The following is a 24760-nucleotide window of genomic DNA, read 5'->3' as shown; positions in this document are numbered from 1 at the left end:
CTGTCCCCTTCCTTTGCCAGAAAATAAACTGATGCGAGGCAAGGGGAGCACCAGCGATCTCGCCCTCAGTTTACCTACACGCGTCTTTCACAGCCTCAAAGATGCCAGCTGTTATGAGGATGCTGGTCTCATAGCAAAATAACAATATCCTTCCTGAATCTCCCCGTAGTGATGTGGCACTTCTGTGGTTTCTGCAAAGGTCAAGCAGCGTCGTTAATGCACACCATACGTCCGCGAAGGCATGCAATTCCTCAGTGAAGGTGCAGTGCTCCGGTTTGTGGGAAAGGACATCTTCCTCCGAATGCAAAACTTGGGCGTTCCCTAAAACTGAAGGACAGGAGACCCTGTTGGTGCATTGTCTCCACCCAGTTCATCATGAAGATTAGACCTTTTTATTTGAGTTGTTTCAAGCAGCAATGTCTGAGGGAGGTAAATTGAGTCAGAAATAGTGTGCTTTAAAGCAAAAAAAAAAAAAAAAAGAAAGAAAAGAAACAAAAGGAGACTCTTCAACGGTTAAAACTTTAGGCTTTTTATATGATTGCTTTCAGCCTAGCCTGAGACTACATAACTCTTTGGACTTTATAGGAGATTAAATCCAGTCCCAGGTTTTTTAGGTAAGGTTATTGCTCTGCTTCTCGCCTGTCCCCTGAGCCGTCTCTGTCTATTTCTAATTAAGGACTAAAGGAAGCAGTTCCTTCTGATGTCAGGAGTAGAATGAAGAAAGCTATGAGCATTTCTGTCAGTACTGTGGGGAGGCTGGTGCCGCAGCCGCCCTCACATCAGGCACCAGCATGCCTGCCTGAGCTCTCCTCTTCAGGCTGGTCTCATGGGGAGCCACGCTCACCTAGCGCACAGCCGAAGAGTGGATAGCCATCAAGGTAATCTTCCAAAAGGCATCATAATGCATTGAAATTTATTAAACATACCTACTCTGAGAGGTTTGGCAAACCGTTGGTATTCTGCTCTGTAAAATACCTGAGAGTGAAATTATTCAAAGTATCCTAGAAGAAGCAGAGAAGGTAGGGCTGCTGTTACCATGTGGTGGTGATGGTGTTCAGGAGGTGCTTTGAGCCTGAGACACTGGTATTTAGACATAATTCATTGGTAAGTTCAGTATGTCTCTTGTCAGATCTTAGGGCTGAGATAAATCACAGTGTGGTTTTAAACCAGTGTGCTGAATTTGAGATAGTGTAATTGTTATAATACATTATTTGTTCATATATAACTTTTGCAAGTGTTTTCTCTTGTCAGTTTGAGCATGAGTTTGAAACAGATGCAGCATTTTAAAAACAACAATACACCTTTTAAAAATGATTAAAATTCATCCTTTTGGAGTTTGACCTGTATGAAACAGTATAAATGACACTGACTTTTGAGAGATGAATGGTTGCGTTTTCTTTGGTTTCCAAGTCTTGCAAAACTGCTTCGACATTTTGGCCCATAGTAGCAAAACTCTTCGTAAATAAGCTGATGTGCGAGCATGCATATAACACATGTATATGCATACATCACCCACACACGCACGCATGCCCTAATGAGGAAAAAATCTCGAGATTTTCATGAACTTGTTCTTCATGGCTTAGCTATGGAAAAGACACACAGTGTAAATGATTAAAAAGGTACATGTACATTTGAGATTGTTTTAAATTACAAATTTTAAAAAAAGGAAGAAGGAAGAAAACTATGAAAAAGAATAATTTTCCGTTAACTGAAGTGTTTGCAATAAAGACAACTATAGCAGTTGGCACTATTCTCCTTGAACCAAAATAAATAAATACATTTGGCGACATACGTTCAAGGAAATGTGATTGTTGCAATGTTCATGCAAATAAGGAACAGCCTTACAAATGCTAGAGATTTTGCCATCTGGTGTAACCAAAGGAATACATTCTCAACTTGGAGCTCTTCCTAACTTACTGCTTATAGCTGGCATATTAGGCATTGTCACACAGTTCTGCCATTTGCATAATCATTCTGAATTATTGCAGGTTGTGCATTGCGGTGCCAACAGTGAACTTCTCACTCAGGAAGGGGGTTCAGAGATCTGACGACTTGAATGTCTTCATCAAATATGTCTCCATCAAATAAAAGGATAAAAATGTCCTTCCACTTCAGGAGTATTACACCAGTGCATTTTTAAATTCGTGTGAGGCCCAGTGAAGAATGTTGCGCTTGTTTACTTCCAAGAAGCCGGGTAGAGATCAGTATTATAATTAATCTCAGGGGAGCTGCCCATCTCTGTTTGGCTGCAGGCTAGAGTCCAGTGCAAAGCGTCTTGAAGAGTCAAGAGGTTCTGGATGAGGAAACGTGGCCGAGGATCACGAGAACTTCATCTCTGCAACTCCAGAAAAACCCAACCTAACAGCAGCTATTCAGGGTGCCAGAAAGTCTATGTTAGACACAGAGGTTGTTGTTAGAAAGTCTTTCACCCTGACTTAACTGATGAGAGTACGATCGGTTAGCATGGTGTAGTAACTGAGGACCGTGGCTTGCCTAGCAGTAAATGACACCTGCTCTGCCTCTGGCCTTGGCAGCGTGTGCCGCAGATGATCTTCCCTCACAGGGACACCGTGGTGCCTCCACTATCCCCTTATTCCTGGAGGAGGGCATTTTCCAGGCCCAAAACTCCATCCCTATGATTGCCTCTTCATGACACTGCTTTTCAAAGAGAGGGTGTTGGCATGAGTAACATGCGTTGTTCATGAAAAATATGGAATAAAACCCAAAAACCTAAACCACCTGTAAGTGGAATAAACAAACTGGTGGTTGGAAGCTGCCTCCAACCTGCTGTACTGAAACTCTGTGTTTCATGATAAACCTCCGTGTTTGAGAGCCCAGCTCAGCATTTGGCATCTGCCCTCAGACCCCTCAGAAGGGTACTCCGCACTCCAGTTCGAGTTAGCAGCATTGACAAGGGAAAAAAAAAAGAGTCTGTGTTTGGTGACTGCTAAGGCATTGTTTTGAAATACTAATAGCGTCTAACATATCCCATGTATTTTCAGCGCTCTCAAGTCTTGAATTAGAATCAGATAGCTGTTGGCCTTTTGACTGCCTTGCCTGAGGCATACTAGGTAACATCACGTGGGCAGCCGATGCAACATATGTTTTGCTAACTAGGAAGTTGGTTAGCAAGACAACCTTTTTCTTATTAACACATGGTGCACTTACGCGACATTAATATATATTTCTACTTTACAGATTTACAGTGCCAGAAGAAAGGCAGTAGCTGAGCTAAGCAAAATAGGCAATCAGCGTACTCGTCACTTTGTCCTGAAATAGCACGTAAACCTTGTTAGACACATTGGCTTCCTTTGTGAGGAGAATAAAACGGAACAGACTGCAAATGTGCAACCCTGTGTTGTTCTGTGGAGATTCAGGGAAAAGATTCTCTGGTTTACGTTGTCATGCATTAAACTAGAATTTTGGAAAAAAAAAAAAAAAAGTTAATTTTTATTCTGCATGTCTATATTGAAGATCAGCTCATTTCTAAAAATTAATACTGTTGTGTAATGCAGTGATTTTATTCTCTCTCCAGCTACACTCTACCAGCCATACATACACTGTCGTGCCAGTATTCATTTATTCATGCTCTGAAGTTGTGATAGTGTCAAATCCATCAGAAAGAGGAATTGTTTCAGTAGTAGTTTCACGACTTGGCTGATTAACAGAGATCAGAAGCAGCAGCCTAACTGTGGAAACCACTACAGCATGTAGTTTTAACAGCTCTTTAGGGAGCTAGTTAATGAAAGAATCACTACAGAAACACATCCATGTGAAAAAAAGGAGCATTCTCATACAACACTCAGAGGATATGTCATAAGTGGAAATATGTTCATAATTTCTATTTACTCATAGCTGTAATTACCATCTGCCTTAAGAGTACTTTCAGTCTTTGTCAAAGTTGCTTAGATATTTCCTTTGTCACATTTCAAGCAGAGAAGTTCTGCACAGACTAGATCCTGCCCTATGATTTCTTTTTTATTCTTCTGTAAGAATTTAATTATCTATTCTCTGTGTGAAGAAAGCACCAGCATTCCCAGAGACCTGAGCCTCCCCAGCCTGCTTGGACTGGCATTCATATGATTCATGTTCTTGCTTATTTTTGCCATCTGTCTGCAAACCAGAGTTCTTCACTTTTAAATTCATACTGGTTTATATGTTGCCCGCTAATTTTTAACTCTTAAAAAGCTATTCCTCTTTTTTGCTGCAGTGTCTACGAACCGGATAGAAACGTGCTGCGAAGGAAAGAATGGGAAAGGAGAAATCAGGAGGCCCAGCAGGAGGATGGTGCATTTAACACGAGTTACTCCCTCTTCAGTGAACCATACAAGGTAGATGCTTCCCAGCTGGGTGGCTCATTTATTTATTTATTTATTTATTCCACAGTACAAAAATGCAGCCTGCAGAAGGCATTGTCCAGGTTTCAGCACCCTCCCACGCGTTCTAGCCTCACAAAATTTACAGAGAACGTTTATGGTTCACTGAGAATCAGATTTTATATATATGTGTGTGTGTGCGTATAAAAGCTTCTTACAATGTTCAGCAGCACACGAGAATAAAATAAACTAGAAATATCCTAACAATATTTGAGATGGAATTAACACTAGGGGGTGAAGGTGACGGTGCCCTGTTTTTGCAACACTTAGAAAAAAACAATTGTGTTAGAATTGTGTACGAAGGTCAAGCAATACAGTAAACGTTATGCTCTGGCCAAGGTTAATGCAATGAAATATCTTGGTGTTAGCTTTTTTTTTTTTCCTGTAAGCATTACCAACAAAATTTGTCAGCTAGACATGTTTCGCCCTCACCAAAGGCAGGAGTAACTTATGAGTCTTGACTCCCTGTTTTATTCCTCATGGTAACAGTAGTGTGATGAGGAACAACCGTCTCTCCCCACTCTCTGTTCGAAGGGTCGAGCAGGTTCCTCTGCACCTTGCAGAAGCCTGCAAGCCATGCCCTTGTAAACAGGACCAGAGAGCAGTATCCCATGGGGGCTGCTTCTCTCCCGCAGCTAACCCAGTGACTTCCTCTGCATGCATCAAAGCATCATCATGTATCATCTACTTTGCCCTTCCAGTAATGTCCAAGTTACTGTTAAAACCACCACATAGTGAAGCCTTTCCCTCCAAACAGCAACAGTTGTCCTTGATGCTTTGGGTGCTTTAGTGCCGATTTGCAGGAGTCCTATCTGGGACCTGGCACTTGGCTTCTGCACCTGACTTCCACGCTTCTATGTTTCTGCCCATACCCATGCTAATCAACAGCTTTTAGCTTGTTGTTTTTCCAGAATGTTATTTTTTTCTATTCCCTAATAAAAAAGAAAGATCTGCCACTTTCAAACCATGTCCCTTGATAGAGGACAGCTCTGTCTGCCTTGAACCTGACCTCCAGCTGCCCGAATTTCAGATTCATTACAAAGACATTTAGAAACCATGGGAAATGTCTTGAACTCCTCAAGGCTCTACTTGAAATGTCTTCTGTGAGACCAGTCAAGGGCTAATCCATGGAAAAAAGCCTGAAAAGCTTAAGTCAGCTGCATCTTGGCATTTTGGGAGGACTCTGCTGCTATGGGGACTTGATAATTTTCCATTTGGTGGATCCAATCAAATTGACTCCTCACAAAAAGACCCTGGGTCCTTGGTACTGTTTTGACTGTGGTACCTAAAGCTGGTAATGCTGAACCTCAAATCACTTCTAGAAGTGGCATAGTTGGACTATTTTGTGCACTTTGATTATTACCTGTCTGCCAATATACAGGCTGTCATGGCACAGACTTCATGTATCATGGACACACCAGTAGTTTGAGAGTTATGATGTCTGAAGGCACCTCTATGCAACCATAGTAAAATTCCATCAACTTTAATAGGAGTGATGAAAAATAATTGCCATCTGTAGAAGCAGAGAGGATAGAGAGTGGGTGTCCTTTGGGGAGATCAGAATAATGGCTCCATCCATGCTTCATATCTTTAAGCTCTATGTCCCTATTTTGGACAAGTATGTAAAGAAGGTGCTGCAGAAGTACATCCTAGAGCTGGCTTTGTCAAGGAAACATGGAGAAAGGCAAAGCTCAGGACAGCAGTACAACTCACCCACAGCTCTGTTGGTGTCACAGTCACAGCTGCTTGGGATGACCAGTCATTCTGAAAGTATTGGACATCAAAAAATCAGCAGTAGCGTACTTTGAACGTCATGTGTACACTGGCAATGGACCATTGTGCTGTCTGAACTCATCCAAGCATTTGTGAACCTTCAGTGTGGGGGTGCAGAGTTACCGCTTGGGCTTTTTGATCTTATTGTGGAGAGAGACTGACTTTCTGCAAAAGCAAAACTGAAACCCACTCTTACTGTCTTTAAAGAGCATGTTCAAGTTTTAGGTGTTTCCAGAGGGGAATTAAGTTACAGAAGACATTCACTGCAAACTCTGATTAAATTCAGTATTCCTCTGCAGAGTTTGAGAAATATGAGCTAAAGCCAAAGGATTTACCATTCAGAAGGCCATATCTGAAAATCAAAGGCAGACTGGAAATCTCTTAAATCTTATGTCCTCTCTCACCTTGACATGTATCACTACTCCTGTAACATCAGATTTTCTGAAAAATCCTGACTCTTCGGGTTGCCCCTTATCCTATTCAAAGTATCCATAGCAACCCTTTATGAAAGATTACAGGAAATCCAGTATCTTTTACTTAAAATGTCTTTTACAGGGGTAAAAAGTAGGAGTTTCATTCCAGGTATTTCCTGGACAGAATACCTTATTAACCATATCAGTATTTTTAATGAAGAAAAAAATTGTGATGACCTTCCATGCAACCATCAGGTTTATTTTTAGAAGTGTTGAATATTGCAGTCTTCAAATGCACGGATGCATCTTGCATTGCAGAAGAATATCAGAGCACTGTAAGTTCGAAATGTTTGCACAGAACACTTTTCCTACATACTCATTTTGTGATCGTGTTTCCCCTATGTAAATGACTACATAAGGCCAGCACTATTTCAGAGCAAATAATAGGACAAACTGTTACGTCTAAATCTCATAACAAGTTACGTCAGATCTCATCTTGTTCCCAAAAGGATGTAGGTGAACTCTTTTGGATGACTTCAGATCAACACAAAATATTCTCACCTCAGGTTCTCCCCAGTGTATCCAGAAGGAATAAACAGCGTCAACCAGTTACCAGCATGTGCCATGGTACAGGCATTAGCTTGGTTTGCTGCAATTACTCTTGTGGTTGTCTGGGATCTCTCAATACAAGGTGTCTCTGTGTGACCTTCACATCACAACCATATAGAAGAAATATCTGCTGACTTCTCTGGTCTAGCGATAGCCTACAGATAATCAGAAAAGCTTTTATTTACTTCCCGTCCAACTAGCAGCTATCAGAAAGAACTGACCTTCTGTTAGAGAAGTTGGACTTTCCAGGGGCAAAAGTTGCACATAAATTCTCCTACATGCATGGACCTAAACGCAGCTGGGTGGAGAGGTGCCCCATAAGCTGTCTGTGCTGTAGGAGACTTGTGGGTGTCAGGACCCCTGTTCCATTTGGTGGTCTTCTTGTCATGATCCTGGCAGGGAAGGAAACCTCACAGGAAACACACAGGCTGGCTGAATCAGGCTGGATGCAGGCCCAAGGGCAGATCTCGCTCCCTAGAGGGAAGCTGGAAACACATCTCTCTACAAGGTACCTACATGAGGCGGAGGATCCACTGGAAGCATAGAAGAGATCCACTGGGTAAAAGGGAAATTTTCTGTGCCTTCTGGAAAGTAATTTTGCTGGTCAAGGTGATGCCAAAGTGTAGAAGCTATTCCATTGACCCCAGGAGACACATGAATATATCTCCAACCTTTTTTCTTTTCAGATGTATGTGATGCTTCCCACTTTTGAAGCCTTGTTAATAATTTTCTCTTCTTTAGGGCATCGAAGTGATTACTGTGAAGTGAAGGAACACCCTTTTTTTTTTAAGCCGCTTGCTGTCTGTGAATTAATGCTTCATATTTCTTTTCATGGCAGGTTATTGTCCTTGTGACAACAACAGTTGCATATGCAGAGAGAAGACCAGGCTATAGTGGTTGAGCCATCTTATTCCAAGTTTGCAAAGCAATGTTTCAGATGCAACACTTTTTACTTTTTCCCTTCCCACTTCCCTTCAATATATATTATTGATATATATTCAACTCTGTTAGCATTGTAACAAATGAATATCAAAAAGCTAGATTTAATGTATTTCACGTAGTTACAAGGTAGTGTCCTTGAAATTTGGGGGGACAAGTTTTAAGTCTGACTTAGGAACGCTACCACTGTGGCCCTCTGAAAGTTACCATGTGGCAATCACTGCACTCATTTTCAGGGCATTTTTGCTTGGATTCAGGTTTTTTAATAGGAAACCCTAAAAAGAAGATTTGGAACTATTTTTGTTCGAGTGACTCAATTTTATTTGAAGACTTAAAAATAAAAATACCCCCAGTTTTCCAGAGTAACTGGTGTTGCTGCGACATCTTTTGTATTTTTTATATAACTTTAGGGGCATCTTCTCCACTCCATTTACTCCTTTCTCCTTCTTTCTGCTTTCCTCTAAAACAGAGAGTCTTGAGATGAAAGGTTGGCCTTCTGAAGCCAATAGGAGTTTTCCCATCCAGACCCCATGTCTGGAAGAGAGAAAGGAGAACACCACTTGCTCATTACTGTCTTCCTCTGAAAACGTAAAGCAAAGAACATCACACAGCTGAATCTTGGGAGGGTTCAAGAAAAATCTCTGCTGCATAAATGCTAATGATACACCCTTTTGCTCACAGTGGCTTTTTAATGCAAGAGTTTTCAGTCTTTTCCAGTATGTTTTATTTGCTTGTTTTATTTCTTTATGGAGCTTCTGCCTTTTCAGACAGGAAGTAAATGGATGATTTTAAAGACAATGATTAACCTTAAAGGGGAGGGAGGGTGGCTGTGTTCCCTCTGCTGCACACAGCAAGCTCTGAGCAATGTGAATAATTTGGGGGGTTCTGTTTGCGTCTTTTTTTTTTTTTTTTAAAGAGGAGAGTGCCCTGGAGGGAGCATCCTGTTGGAGTATTTTCAAAGAAGAGACATAATCATCTTTAGTTTTCCCATTGCCCCATGAGCTATCTTCAAATTACCTCAGAGTATTTGGTTGGCTAAGACTGGTTCATTCAGTGCTTACACTGGATGCTGTGTGGTTTCCCAGATGCCATGTGAAAACTTAGGCAGGCAGAGAAGGAAATTGGGAATGCAGTGTTTTCATTCATGGTTGACGGAGAGCTTGCACTGGGCTATAGGAGAAGTTTTATCATGGTCAGATTTAATCCAAACCATTCTGTGTAGTTGCAATAATAAATTTTCCAGTTTCCAGGTAATATACTTTAACTACAGCATGATACCAGTGATAGATTTCTTTTTTTATATACTCTAAGGCCCTTTATAGCTTTTCCAGTTCAGGGTAGATTTAAGATGTTGACAAGTGTCTTCAGAGACAATAAGGATTTTCGATTTCATCCCTCAACGCCGCTGCTGAATAAGGCAGTGCTACTTCAGTAAGGATTTCAGCAGAAGCATGCAGGGAATTTTGTTTTTTCTTACATTGACTGTTGCAGAACACTTGGATTTTTGTTTTACAGACTAACAAGGGGGATGAGCTCTCGAATCGCATCCAGAATACGCTGGGCAACTATGATGAAATGAAAGACTTGTTAACTGACCGATCAAACCAGAGCCACCTTGTTGGGGTTCCAAAACCTGGGGTTCCTCAGACGTCTCTCCCCAAGCCCGATGAACATCTTGTAGCAGACTCGAGACCAGCGCCTCCTCCTCCCATTTCCAGCACTACTTCTTCCACACCAGCAGCCCTATCTGCCCAGCAGAGCAAAAGCGCCGCGATGGGTTGGCAGAAGACCGGGCACACTGCCTCTTCAGATGGCCAGCAGAGAGCAAGCAAGCACGGGCACCGGTCACTGGAGTCACACAAGGGTGACTTTAAACTGGCAAACCAAAAATCCAGTCTGGAGAAACTAAAACGCTATGCATCGAGTCCCACCTCTTCCTCCTCCTCCTCCTCCTCCAACACTGCCCAGCAAAGCTCACTGAGAGCCACGATAGGAGACAATGTCAACAGAGTGCAGCAGCCAGCAAAGCTCAATTGTAGCTCAGAAGGAGGAGCTCAAGCACAAGAGAGGCCAGCAAAGCATGGTGGCGGTCACTGCGTCCAAAACTTCCCACCCTCTCTTGCTTCAAAGCCCAGTCTGGTTCAGCAGAAACCAACAGCTTACGTAAGGCCAATGGACGGTCAAGACCAGGCTCCTGACGAGTCTCCAAAGCTGAAGCTACCAGCAGAGACGACCAAGTCGTATAGGGGAGTGCCTTCAAACAAGCCTGATTCGGCCAGGACCAAGTCAAAGATAGCCAAGTTCAGCATTCCTAAGCAAGAAGAGGTAAGTGTTTTTATGCTTTTTATGACATACCCCTTTGGATGGATGGATGATACCTTAGAACTGCAAATTGCATGTCTCTTTACACATTTTTATCATATTAGTTTGCATGTTGATTTTTTTTTTAACATTGACATACTATATGGCAAATAGCAGCCTCACAGTAATACAAAGATATCTCAACAGTGAAATGCTCAGTCTTCAGGACCATAACACTTCCTATGATGGCACATTTTATAGCACTAGATATTATTACACTGATTTTTTTCCTGAGTGTCCACATATAAAGTCTGGATGTTTTTAATTTTTGTCTTTCCTAGACAGGTGTATTATTTCTTACTGTTCCTATTTTGTTGACTTTTTTCTCTTTGGCAAAGATTAAATTAAGTGCTTGTGGTCAGAAGTAGTTCTGCCATCCTCAATGGTGTCAAGTAGCTTTGCAATCTAAATAAATTACTTGAACAGTATGAAATTTGTGGAATAAATGAGAATACAGCAATGAGATTCTTCTTTTAGTTCACAATATCTGTTTCTGTTTTAAACCAATTTCTGAGAAGGCTGAGATTTGCTTCCTAAAGAATCACCATCTGTAGAAACCCAACCACGCTATAAGTATGAGAACATGTCTGAAAATGCTTCTAGACAACATTTCTGTTACCAGCAGTAGAAATGAAAGATTTCTACTTGGACTTATTTTATATGTTCATTTATTTCACATTCCTTCTATACCAGTAGGATACCTTGCTTTATCGTTAATACAGTCTGTGATTTTCTGTTTGATCTTTTTGGACGAGGAGGAAATGGTTGGTTTGGACAGAATTTTGGTGATTTTTTTTTTCCTGGCGTGCATTCAGAGGCCTGTATGCCAATACAAAGATAGTCACATCATCCTCTTGTGCAAATTGGTAGAGATCCCAATTTATAAACAATTTATAGTATTTGTAGAACTAAGCAACTTTATTTGGCTGAATCACCGTGACTTTCTCAGAGCAGAGACAATGATTGTTTACTCTTGTTTGACAGTTGTGGTGTGTCTTGAGATGTTTTTAGCTTAACATTTTTGTTTCTGGTTAAAGGAAAGGAAAAATCTAATTTTTGGTGGAATTCTCTGGCCTCTTAATGCCTGTTTTTCAGAAATGGAGTTTACTGTTGTATTCCCTCTTTGGTTTGGTTTGGGAAAGAAATCTCTCTGGAAGCAATTACTTCTTTCAGCTCTTTTAGGCATATACCCATGTGTTTTTTCTCTAAGTTAAAGTTCCATCAGTTCCAAACAACACGTAGGTGATGTGTTGTTCTGAAGAGGGGTTGGTTGTTTTAGGCTCTTAAGCCAGATTTGATAAGCAAATTTAGCATTTACAAACTGCTGTAATTGTGCACATGGATCAGGTAATGGCAGATACTAATATCCATTTAGCTATTATTACCTCTTTCAGACTTGTGCTTCTATCTGCAAGTGGGAAGTGTTGTTAGAATTAAAGATGCCAGTGGCAATTGTCTAGATCTTTCAAATTTTCCCCCTTAACATGTATGCAATACTCTAAGGACTAGTTTGGAAAGGGGTTTTGATAGGCAATCATTTGTTTGTCTGAAATTCAAGATGTACCATTTGCATTCCAAGTTCACCTACCTCAGGAAAGAAAGCTCTCATTTGTTGTATGTAATCCATGCTGATGCATAAGGGTAAATTTATACTGCAGTTTATAGACATGTAGACATACTTGAGATTGCTTTAAACTGACTTGCTTAGATACTGATGGCAATGTAGGCTATGGTAGGGGAGAGCGGACTGCAGGGTAGCTACTAAAGTGTTCACTAACTCCTCACAGATTTTATGGGATGCAGTATTAATGAAACAGTGTTTGATAACATAATATAAACATTTAACTGAAGTTGAAGGAGGTGGACTAAAAAACATTGTCTGGTAGGTTAAAAAAGAGCTATGCTATTATAAAGAATGATGTACAAATTACTCAGAAGAAAAATACTAGATACTATAGATGTTGGTGTTAGAAACTGGAACTAATTAAAGACAATATTTAGATTTTATATTGGAGGGCTGAGAGTCCTGGTGATAGAAGTGCCCATCTTTTTTTCCTTTATCCTGACATTTCCTTTGTTCTAACATTTTCCATCCCAAGTGGCAGAAGATGAAATTGGTTACCCACTGGTATTGCTACAGGGAGAGATATTGACCAAGACTGAAAGTTTTTTCAGTCAGTGTTGCCTAATCTACCCTCCCTTTAATTTTCAATCATACTTCTTTTTATTTCAAAATGTTTTTCCGTTCTTGTTATTTGTATCATACGTCTCCTAGTACAGTTTTGTAAGAATTTCCATGCGTTTTTAAAATTTCTGCTTTCAAACTCATAAAACTTCTCCTTTGCATCAAGTGTTCACTGTCCCCTATTAGGGACAGAAGTTTTAGCTTCTCTGAGCCCAAAAGCTGTCATGGTCCTGGGAACATTTGCAGGCAAAAGGAGCCCTCTGTTGTGCAGGGTGGGGCTAAAGGTGATGGCCAGGAAAGAACCTGTATCCCTAGTGGCTATGGGAAGAGTAGAGATGCCATACAGGATGATTGTGAGGGAAAGCAGGCTGACAAGTAGGCCACAACAGTGTCTGGGAAGCTATGTGGAAACAGAAATGAGAGTGGCAGAAAGCTCCAAGAGCAGCAAGGAGAATATGGGAGGCAGGAGAGGGGCAGAGAGCTTGGGGATAAAGTATCTGGAGTGCAGGTGGTGGAATGAAGCTTTATATCTGCTAAAATAAAAAGTGTGTGGCTGAGATGGGCTAGGTAAGGCCATTACTGTGCTCTGGGGGTTAATGTAGGAAACCCCATGAGGTGTTGCTGGCTCGTGGTCAGCTTGTTGTCCAGCAGGATCCCCACGTCCAGCCAGTCAGCTCCCAGCCTGTACTGGTGCTGGGGTTATTTCTCCCTCTATTCAGGAGTTCACACTTCCTCTTGTTGAACTTCTTGAGGCCCATTTCTCCAGCTTGTCAAGATCCTTCTGGGTGTCAGCATGACCCTCTGGGCTATCAGCCACTCCTCCCCGTTTTGTATCATCACCAAATGTGCTGAGGGGGCACTCTGCCCCATCATCCCCATCTTTAATGAAGATGTTTGTTAAACAGTATTGGCCCCAGCATTTGCTGTGTGGGTACACCACTAGTGGCTGGCCTCCAGCAGGTATTTGCGCCACTGATCACCACCCTTAGGGCCACTTTTATAGCCTTTGCTTTCTGTCTGCAGGCCCAGTTTTGTCATGACACTTTTTTTTTCTCCGCTCTTAAAATGTGTTCATAGTGATACCATGGTCTGAAGCCTATACTTTTCAACTTGGCCTAGACAAGTTCTACAGCTGCTTAGCTGAACTGAACACTGAACTGCAGGAGACTGTAAGGCAAAAAGATGCAAAGAGGGGAAGCAAGATGTGAATGCAGGGTGTAGATGTGAGATAAAACATGAGACTCAAAGGAGGAAAAATTGGGGGCCGGGGGCAGGGGAGAAGTTGCCTAGTCTCACCAAGCAGAGAAGCAAATGGTGAGAAATGACCATTTCCCCAACTCCTACAGAGTCCTGAGCACTTCTGTGTGACATTTCAGTTTTATTTTGAATATCACGTGACTATAAGCAACTTCAAGTTCCACAGAGAAAACCAGGAAACAAGAACATATTGTTATAAATCTCCTGATTTTCAAGTCTACTTACTAATACATTCAAGTTGAGTCCTCTGTTTCCATGCACTTGCATTTAGCTTAATAGTACTTTCCCGAGTCTATCAGTGTATGTAGTAGCTATGCACTTTCACTTGTGCTGACCAGTTTGAAGGAACCATCAGTAGAAAAAGAAGCACATGATGAAACAACGTTAAGCCTTTCTTTAAGAACTGAAAAATAAGAAGCAATGTCATGCAAAGTGTGTGTCTTCAGCAGGATACAAAATCCTATTCTGTACATCCCTTGAGGTTTTCAGAGAAACAGGGCACAAAGTTGGCTGCAGTACAATTATTATTCACTGGAAATAAAATCACTTGAATACAAATTATAGACCATTACTTTTCAATACATGAAAAAGGTCGATTTTTAATGTAGTTCAATACCTCATTTACTATTTTTAATCAGTTTTGGAAAGCCTTCAATATCTTGACACAGACTGAAGCTTATAATTTTTTTTTAATTGTTTTAATGAGAATAACTTGGATAGACCTATGTGTAGAAAGGTAGCAGTTACTCATTTGGGAATTTAATCTTTAGGAGCCAGGTTCATCAGTGTTAATTAGAATCCATACCCAACCTCCTGGTCCTTCCAAAATTATCATACTGCTCTGTGGAAACGATACCTCATCATCTCAAGTACTGCTATTTCACATTTTGAACTACTTAGAAATTATATTACTGTAGGTAAAAACCCAGTGTATTGGATAGAAAGGAAGAGAAATTTGATACCAGGGATAGAAGAAAAGAGGAAGGAAAATCAAGTGCCTCTCTCTTCTAAAATCTTGTTGAGTGAGACAATAAGAAAAACCTAAGATGGCAAATCATGTTCTTTACATCTGAATTCTGTTGTTGAATTTCATCTTATATGCTGCATGCTGCTTTTTTATTACATTGAAGAAGCCTTATCTATTGTCCTTGCTTACTTCTCTAAGGGTTATGGAGCAAGGAAATCGAGGTTATATTCAAGAATGACTAGCGGTCTAATGGTAAAAAGGATAGATTTGGTTCTGTTAAATTTTGGAACACATTTATGTGAAATGTAGATAGGGTCATCATGAGGACATGTTCTTATTCCACTTCATGGAGTACTTACACAACTTCTTCTGCAGCAGAAGTAATGTACAATAGATTGAATGTTGATTTTTTTTTTCTTCATTTTTTTTCTCATTTTTACCCTGATCTTACTCAGGCAAAATACTATTTGCCTGGATAAGATACTCTCTGCAGTCATTCTCATTCAAGTGGCTATATATAGCTATCAGCATCTGGCACGCGCTAGCAAGTATTCTTTAAATCTGCAATCTTTTTTTCACCTATCGGTTCTATCCCCATATCTTAATGGAAAGCAAAAAACCACCACAACTCTTCCTCCCCTTCTTCGCCCTCTCTGAAAAAACCCTTCCAAATATGGACTCAATGTCAGTAATTTGTTCAAACCCAAACTCTCTTAAGGAGAGCCTTGGTGCATAGCATGTATAATAAGTAGTTCCATTCTAGTTTAAAATTGAAGGTGGAAGTTCATGTGTTAAAAAACAAGTGCAGCTACATCTCATTTGACAACAGAAGCTCCAGTGTAGAATAAATTGGGAAGATGGTCATGATTAGCGCATGCTTCCCCTGGAAATACTGCATATCTGGATCTACGGGAAAGTAGAGGGAAGACGTCTCACGAGGAAGGAAAAGGGTACAGAGGAGATCCGAGTAAACTTTTCTTCAGAGGCACCACGCCACCTTCCCCTTGCTGTGACAGAGCCTATTGAACTGCTGCAGGACTAACAGTTGAATCCGGGTTTTTCTTCTCTACTTCCCAGGGTGTTCAGTTCTGTCCCAGAAAGGCAGAAATGAGAATAGAAGAGCAATTGAAGATGCTTTTAGATAAAAAGGGAGGGAGAGATTGAATGCATTAGCAAAAAGGTCCAGACTTCTTCCGGCACCATTCTAGGATGCGCCCAAAGAGTCTGGAGACATAAGCATAGAATTAAGTGTGGTGTTTGTCCTCTACCATTTATCAACTTTATTGAAGAATTGCAGTGCTTGAGGAGCCAGTTAGCAATCACAGCACTTGAGTACTGTAAGTACTGTAAGTATGAGCCAGTTGTAGATGTTTTCTTTCCCAGATGTTCATGGGAATGAGTTAGCAAGCTGCATTTACAAGAAGACACAGCTCAGTTCATCCCTGTAGTGGTACTGCTGACCTTCCTCACAAATAAAGGATGTTTTCCCACGTTAAACAGGAAGAACTGGACAACAAGAGCAGTGTGGTGCAAAGATCCCTGCTAGTCGTGGGTTATTCAGGACCTTCGAGTGTGTCTGTAGGAGGGCTGTGCATTACTGCTTGTTTTTATGTATGGGAGTTCAACAGACTAGGACTGCAAAGAAAGAGTGTATTAAATAGACAGGGAAGTGTTTGAAATGCTCTTAACAAACACAGCGGAGACCACAATGCGCAAAGATGGATTTTCGGTATAGTTTTCAAATCGTGACACAAGCCTCCGCTTTTCTCGCGTTCCGCAGTCTCCGAGGCACACGGTGACTGTGTGCGGGCAGATTCATCGAACACAGTGGGCCTAATCTCTCCGGTTACTCTTGCATGGCAGCTCTTGTAGAAGGAAAATACTGTTTAGACACCTTTACTTGGCTTTTAGAGGCTTCCTAGTTTTACTGTTTCTACCCTCAGAGAAACAAGTTTCTTTTCCCTTTTGAATTAAATATCAAAATCTTTTTTTCTGGGAAAGCACTAGCTAAACTTATCTATAGGTTTTTGAAAATAAAAAAACCTATTTACATAGACCCTAAAGTTTTCTGTATGGACTGATTACCATATGGTATGTGCTATGCATTTGTTGCTATGGTGAATCATTTGTTGTTCCTGTTTGTTTTTCACTGGTAGGATGACTATCATCAGAGAAAAATCTCTTGAAACTGGATGTAAAGTTATGATTGTCAAGGGAATTCCTTAATGTATGCACCTGCCATTTTGCAAGTTTTCCCTGAGGTTGTTTTTGTCTAATTATTGAAAAAATACTTTGAGCAGTTCATTGGGGTCTCTCATAAGTCAGATCCTCCCTTTGATAAAACTAGTCTTTCCATCTTTTCAAAAGTTGGAAAAGTATGCACTTGGGGGATAAAGAGAGCTTAATGGATGTAAGAATATGGTTCATTGTGAGAAAAGTGTATTCCTCTTGCTTTTTTTTTTTCCCCCCAGAGTGGATGGTTTGGTTTATGAATCAGCTCTGGAGTTCATACAAAAAGTGGAGACATAAAAATGTCCACAGCCCTGTATAACTACTTTTTTAGTTCCTTTTGGTAAGCACTAAAGTTATTGATGAAGGAAATAACATTTCTAGAACTACAAAAACCAGTTTTTAATTGCACATTTTGTGTGATTTTTTGGAATCCATTGTAGTGCTTATGATGATGATAACTGGATATAATAAAAATCCTCCCTACCAGAAACAAAATAGTCTAATAGACTTGCTTTGTGAAACGCGCCTCAGAAGGTACATGGCATCGCTATCACTTTTCCACCTTTGGCCCCATTAACATGGATTGCTCTCAGGCCTGGAAGGGTATTCAGCAGTTGGAGAAAGCGGTACTTCTCTGGATGCGCGCTGCAGCACGGCTCTTCTGCAAGCACGAGAAGCTGTCCTCAGTGCGAGGTTTCGGCTCAGCATCTCCTCTCCATCTGCTTCGTGGCTCCTGAAACAAAGGGTTGCTTAGAAAGGGTTAGGGTACAGAGAGAGAGCGAGGGTGGGCTTGCTGTGGATTTGCGATTACCAGTGAAATACTTAGACACAGTCTGCTTCTCAGACCTTACATTGCACAACACCAGAGCGTTGTATCAGTGTGCAGTCAGGTGTGGAGTCCAAGCCCTCGTTGCGCCTGCAGAGCAGTTATTAATGTCAACTCACATTCTTCTTTCCAATAATTATAGCAGGGTAGAGCATTTCTGTCTACTCTTTGTCTTCGCAGCAATCTACAATGGATCATGTAGGATGTAAAGGTGGTTTAGGATTTTTTTTGGTTTTGCTTTGTTTTTTTTTAACTATCCGTGAAAAATATTTTACTGCTTTGTTCTGTAGTTTCCTCAGTCTTTCATGAATCAGAGTGATGTGAAACTGTCACCACTGAACATACTCACGGGGGTCAGTTATGACTGATGAGCAAGAGAACCAAAGGAAAATACAGCGAGCTTCACAGATCACTGTTAATTCCAGCTAAATAAATAATGCGTATGTGCCACTTGATGTGTAAGGTTAAAGAGGTCAGACCTCCAGTAATTGTTGTAAATGCATCCAGCCAGGCCAGAAGCAGTTAAATTTTTTATTGTTGGTCACATATTCACTTACAGTAAATGAAGACAAATATACCCTTAAATATCTGCATGTAACATACTTTATTCACCCTGCACGTCGTAAAGTTGTCATTTCCGTAGCACTTCTGAATATGGAAGATCTATCCCTGTGGTATCACAAAATAGCTTCCTAGAAAAGTAATTAACAGAAGGCTTTTTTTTTTTTTTTTTTTTAAGTTCAGAAAAGATAAATAACGTAGGCGTCTGATTTCCTGTCACTCTTGGTTAACTTTGTATGAAAATGGATAGCTTCCAAATTAAAGCAGGCACCGGCCTGTCTGGAGAAAAATGCATCTGTAAAGAAATGTGTACGTTACATATTCATGTAGTTCCAAATCTCTTAGTTGTATTTTATATACAACAATCGCATGTTCTGAAATATGGTACCTTTTTTACTTTGTGAGTTAAAACCAGCATGCCAGAAAGGCTGAGGTTGCTTCTTGCGTGTTTTAGGATAAGCATTTCCTTTCCTAAATTCCCTCCTACATGTCCCACTCTCTTCCCTCCCCACCAGCATGTTTCTCTGAGCAATGGAGGCTCGGTGTGAGGTGGCTTTACACCACATTTCATTTGGAAGATAAATAAACAAAAAGCATTCAGGCCGGTGAGCCACAGGGTCAGGAATATTGAGATCCAGCATTTTCCCTCAGAACCAAAAATTGCTATTCATATTCCTCTGCATTTATTGCAAATGGCTGTAAGGGAAGCTTGTGTAGCTAGAAAGAGAGGAAAACCAAGAGTATTTCTTGTTAACTCTTATCACTAACACATGTTTAAGGAGAGATGGGATTTCAAACACTCTCTCTGCTTTGAAACTATTTTGAAATGAGATGTTGAAGATGATGTGGGTTTTTTTCTTGCACATGCTAGAGATTATTGCTATTTAAATACCAGTAGCATAATGTATTGTTAATCAAATTTTTCATTTATTTAAAGCTAGTTGTACAATTGCATTCAGATGCAGAGGCAGGTACAGCTTTATGTGACTGCTACAACTTCTGGACCTGAAGTAGAAAAGGGGAAGACAGCTGTGAGATTATTGATTACAAAGGTGGTCAAAACTGGTATTAACACAAAGTTTATACAAAATGGCCATGATTTGGCAGTTATGCATTATTTTCTAAGAGGCCTTCTCTGATTTTAAATACAATCTCAGGGACATCTGATACAAGAAAGTGTATTAGCTGATTAGTTTCTGGTTTCATGGAAGTACCAGTCCAGAGCGGAGGTATGCAGCCTAGAATAAAGGCATGGGATGGAGGACCAAGTGCAATGTGAGACGGGCAGTTTCCAAAATACTGTAAACAGGTGATGAATGTCTTTCTTGCACCAAATCACAAATTTTTAGCATGCAGGAAAAATTAAACATACAGAGATAGAGAGGACATAAGAATGAGCTGGATGCCTAAAAAGAATGAAATAATGCTTTGAGAAAGCCAACAAAAAGGAGGCGTTAGTCATGGTCTAAATTTTTGTCCTCATGGGAGGACCAAGTGCAATGTGAGATGGACAGTTTGAAAAATACCGTAAGACACAGTCGTAATCTATGACAAAGTCTGCATGCAAGATCTTTCAGTAGCTTAGAGATGGCTGAGCAGGCCCCAAAACTTTGGGGTTTTGCTGTAGTGTGTTTGTTCCCGTGAGGAGCCTTTGGGAGCACCCTTCCTTCCTGTGCAGTTCCTGCTCCCATATAGGAATGTCTAGAGGACACCCCTGACAAAGAATCAAACTGCACATTTGCAATTATTTCTAAAGAAGCTTGTCCTCTCCTATGAGGACAGCAATTTAGATGGTGACCATCAGCTTCTTCACAGATGTGATAATGCAGTCTCAGAAGGAAAATGCAGTACTAATCCCCACATAAGTGGTATGGCAATATGCACAAAGCTGGGCTGAGATGTAGATGTAGCGTCTGTGGCAGGTGGAAGAGATGAAACCTCATGCTCACATAGGACATGATGAATGTCTGTGAACAGCGTCTTACACAGAGCTGGAGTTTTCAGAAACAGAGCAGGTTGTGGTTTTTTTTTGTTCTTCTGTTTTCCCCACTCAGAGAGTTTATAGCCTCTGATAATAGTCGGTTGCATTCTTGTCAATAAACCAAAAACACTGCATCTTTTAGTACTGTAATCTCTTCCATTCAGGAGTTTCAAAGCCCTTCATGAGCATTAATGACAACTCTGAAAAGAACATATTAAATCTGGTTACAGAGGAGTTAGCTGAGGTGCAGGCAGATGGGGACACCTTTCTCGATAGCATCGCCAGCAGCTACGCCACAGACCAGGTGTGCTCCCCTTGGTCCTGTTTGCCTGTGGTCCAGGCTGAAGAACCAGATGGAAAATGATGAGGGAGGCTGGGGCAGAGGACGGTTTGGCACACCTTATCCTGTCCCCAGACCAAGGCTGGGGATGCTTGCAGCTGGCCACAGGCCCAGAGCAAGCACAGCAAGGGTGGATCGGTGTCAAAACAGAGACAACAATTGAAGAGACTGAGCTCTCAATTCCGTGCTCGGATATTTGTGGTACAACTCGCCATGAGGCAGAGCGGCACATGAAACTCTTCCATAACCTTTGCGCTGGAAATGGAAGTTACGCAGAAGCATAAGTAAAGGCTTCTTGCTGAACTCTGAATTAATGTTCCTTGCTGTATTTCTTCCTACCATTTAGGTTACTTGTGGCAGAGACAGTTCCTGAGTGATTATGTCACTTATGGTTTACCACTTCCATCTGAGTTATTTGCTGCACGTGCTCCACTAGAAATTAATAGGAGTTTTGCCATTGCATTCAGTGGTAGCGAGATCAGGGTTTGACAGGGATGAATATTTCTTTTCTACATTGTATGAACTTCCTTTGGTCAAGAAGATATTGCTTGAGAGAAGACGGTCTTTTTTCTTCAGTCTTTGTTTTGTTCCAGAAATGGAGATATAATACTTGTGGTTGTTTTCTGACATCGTTATTATTTTGAAGAAAGTCAGCAATAGTAATACAGAATAACAATTGGTGGCAGAAGGTGGCATTTGAATTCAGAAGTGCTATGCTGTGTTAATCTATTAACTTCAGGACATATCTTTAGAGCATCAAAGGAGCTTCTTGACCAGTCTGAGGTGCTGGAGTCATTTTTTCTCTCTTGTAATTAAAATTTCTAGCTCCCTGTTCAGAATAAGTTCCTCACCAACTCTTCAGTGAATAAATCTGCGTGAGTGATTTCCTGACAGTTGTACATTAGGAATTATGACATATCCCTGCACATAACTTACAGAGCTATCTCAATACACAGAGAGGAGACCATAAAACACGCCGAATGGGGATTTCTCAGATATGCTAATTGCTGCTATATAAAGAGCACGGGATGAAGAGCTGACACAGAGGAAGTTCAACTAAAAAGTACCTGCCACAAATCTTTGAAGGTTCACAGAGGAGTGAATCCTGCTGCTGCCACTTCACGGCAAAGCTCCGCTGAGCACAGCCTTTGTAGCTCAGTGAGCTCAGGTACCGAGTTCCCTGGCAGTTCCCTGCAGGCTGTGCAGGGGCTGGGATGGGGGGTCTGGCACCTTCGGGAGCTGCTGCTGGCCACAGTGGGCCAGTGGGCTCGGCAGTGTACCGGCACGGGAGCAACTCCCACCTTCTTGGCTCCTTGGTGTCTGGATGCGGTTCCAAGACTGGGTTCTCCTCTGTGCTAAAATAGCCCTAAATAGCCCCTAATTTACTTCTCTTGAAATGGACTGGATCGCATTTCCTGCTCCCATCTTCTCTTGTCTATGAGCTTGGCTCTCAAAGTAAAGCTGCTGTTTTCCCTAGACTGAATTTTTGCGTGTTCAGAGCGTGGGCTGGTCTAACTAATGGACATCCACTACCTCTTCTGTGAAGGTTAGGTTTGCCATTCAGTGACAGGGAGACGCTGTCCACATAAATGATCCTCCATATTTTTTTCACAATTTGTACTAAATTGACATCCATGCCAAACTTTGCAAACGAGCTCTGTGTTTGTGTAAAACACCACAAAAGAATTTTCAGTGTAGAGGGGGAGATAAAATTCAGCAAACGTGCAGGTAATCAGGTGTGAGTTACATACTCTTGTAGCTTTTTGAGATGATACCTTTTATATGCTGACTACAGATAGGTATTTTTGCACTCAGTGGAATGGGGCAAGATCACTGAACTCATTTTAAGTAGGCCATTAAACAGCAGTGCTTAATACTGATTTTTAGCCATTGCACTTGAACCCTTTGCCTTAGTTTGACTCAGCAGACAGAAATCAAGTGTTGCACCCCAGCAGCTAACAGCTGCTCTGCTGCTTCTACCAATACACCTATACCCTTTTTTTTTAAACAAGTTTTCTGTACTATCTGCAACATGTGCGTCCTACTAAAGATAATAATTAATGTGGAAAGATGAAACCAAATAGTTATTATACAATAATTTTAATATAGAATACTTTTCTAAAATAAATCAAGTAGACAAACAGTATAGAAATGAAATGTGCCTTTGCAGGCCCTATGGGAAATTCAGCTAATGAACTGAGGAGTATCAGGTTCTAGACAGGCAAGAAAGTCTGCTTAATTTAAATAAATAAATTCAACTTATTTGCCTCCTTATTTTAAAATCATGGTTTTGGGCATGATCACATAATATGAACAAAGTAACTTCAGTGCAGCCTGTGTGGTTTGAAACACCAAGCAAAATACAATTAACTTTAAAATGGCAAATTGTAATGCTATTAAAAAAAAAATCTTCTGCCTTCCGGGTGTGACTATCTTTTAAATGTGATGATGTCACCCTGTGAGCTGTTAAACCGTTATCAACGAGCAGGCTGTGCATTTTCTAATGATTACTGTGGAGTTGAAAAAGACTCTATAATGTTCCTTCAGTTTGTTCATCATTTTTGTTTGATAATTGTCCTAAAAATCAATGACAACTACTGAGTACAGAAATTTGATTGAACCAAGTATAAATATAGGCAGCAATTTAGGCTGTTCTTACTCAATAGGAAAATGTCTTTGGATAATAAGTGGATTCCTATCTAAATTCATGAGTTCTTTTATGACATTTTGGGTTAAGCCTGAAATAGATTAATCTTTTTCTGATAAAGTTGCATAAGCTGTGATTTCTCCGGTGACCACATTTAATTGGATATTAAATAAAGTGCTTATCTTTACACCAACAGGTTTTATAGGCTGGATTTCCCCACCCCCCACTCCCCGAACTGTATTTCACAGATTAAGTAACAAGTGGTAGGGGCACACAAAAAATTACTGATTAAACCGTGATAGGTTCAGATCAAAAATTAGGCTGTCTTGATTCAGGTAGGCTTTTGAGGTGCGTGACTGCAACTGAGGGTTAAATGCACGAGATAGAGGGAAACTGCAGGATGGTGCCAAGAGCCGTGAGGACAGGTCAGCGCTGTGTATTCTTCCTTTTCCACAGATTCTTCAGCAAACATACAGTAGAATAGTTTTCTGTTGGGTTTGACAAGAAGCTCAAATTCCTGATAATGTTTGTGAAAAGCTTGAGGTCAGGATTCATTATGCAAGGTGCTGTACAAGCACACAGCGAGAGGTATCCTGTGATAGAGCCTATCAGCCCTGGAAAGGCACAGGAAAGGTTAACAGGAACCTGGAAACTAAATTAACCTATCACACCTGGAGAAAGGAGATAGGGACAACGCTGAGAGAAGTATCCAAATGGGAAAAACATTGGTTGTGTTCAGGAGGAGGAAATCTTAATAGAGTGAGCAAAGACCACACTTGGGAGGAAGAGTGAGACGAGGTGGAGAGGATGGAGAAGGTGAAGCTGAAAGCACAGCGCAGCTGGTACGGGAGACATTTGTCTGGTACTCCACTTGCTGGAGAAGATGGACCAACAAAAGGACTCCAAAGGGGCAGAAGATAGTTAGGACTCGCTGCATTTGCTTTAATGCTAATGAAGGACACTCTTTGGAGCTGAAAGGACACTTCTGTCCCAGAGAAGGGCAGAACCTAGAAGGAATCTGGCTGGATGGCTCGGGCACATGTGTGAGATGGGTGGAAAGAAGTACAGCAGCTGTGCAGAATAAGACAGGAGGGGAACCACCAGTGTGAGCCAGAAGCCTTACAGAGGGAGGAAATAAATGAAGACATTTATGTTGAGTAAGCTGCGCTAAAGTAAATGGTGTGGAGCTCATGCTAATTGCCATTTTTTTCCCCACTGGTATGACATATTGTGAACGTGAGAGCAAACTGGTGCTTCCCTATGTAATCAAGCCTACTTTTGACTTCCTGGGCA

At 41.0% G+C, this 24760-nt stretch overlaps 1 protein-coding gene across 1 annotated transcript in view; it reads left to right on the top strand.

The window, feature by feature from the left end:
* Positions 1-3459: 3459 nt before the first annotated feature.
* Positions 3460-24760, top strand: part of AFF3 (ALF transcription elongation factor 3) — a 286394-nt gene continuing 265093 nt past the window's right edge. Inside the window, exons 1-3 of the mRNA XM_074149518.1 lie at positions 3460-3506; positions 4211-4331; positions 9626-10435. Of these exons, the coding sequence (XP_074005619.1) occupies positions 3460-3506; positions 4211-4331; positions 9626-10435 (978 nt within the window). The remainder of the gene's footprint in view (positions 3507-4210; positions 4332-9625; positions 10436-24760) is intronic.

This window comes from Numenius arquata, chromosome 1 (genome assembly GCF_964106895.1).
Source record: "Numenius arquata chromosome 1, bNumArq3.hap1.1, whole genome shotgun sequence".
Classification (NCBI taxonomy): Eukaryota; Metazoa; Chordata; class Aves; order Charadriiformes; family Scolopacidae; genus Numenius; species Numenius arquata.
Note: the sequence above shows the minus strand (reverse complement) of the source record. Positions and strands in the feature narration are given on the sequence as shown.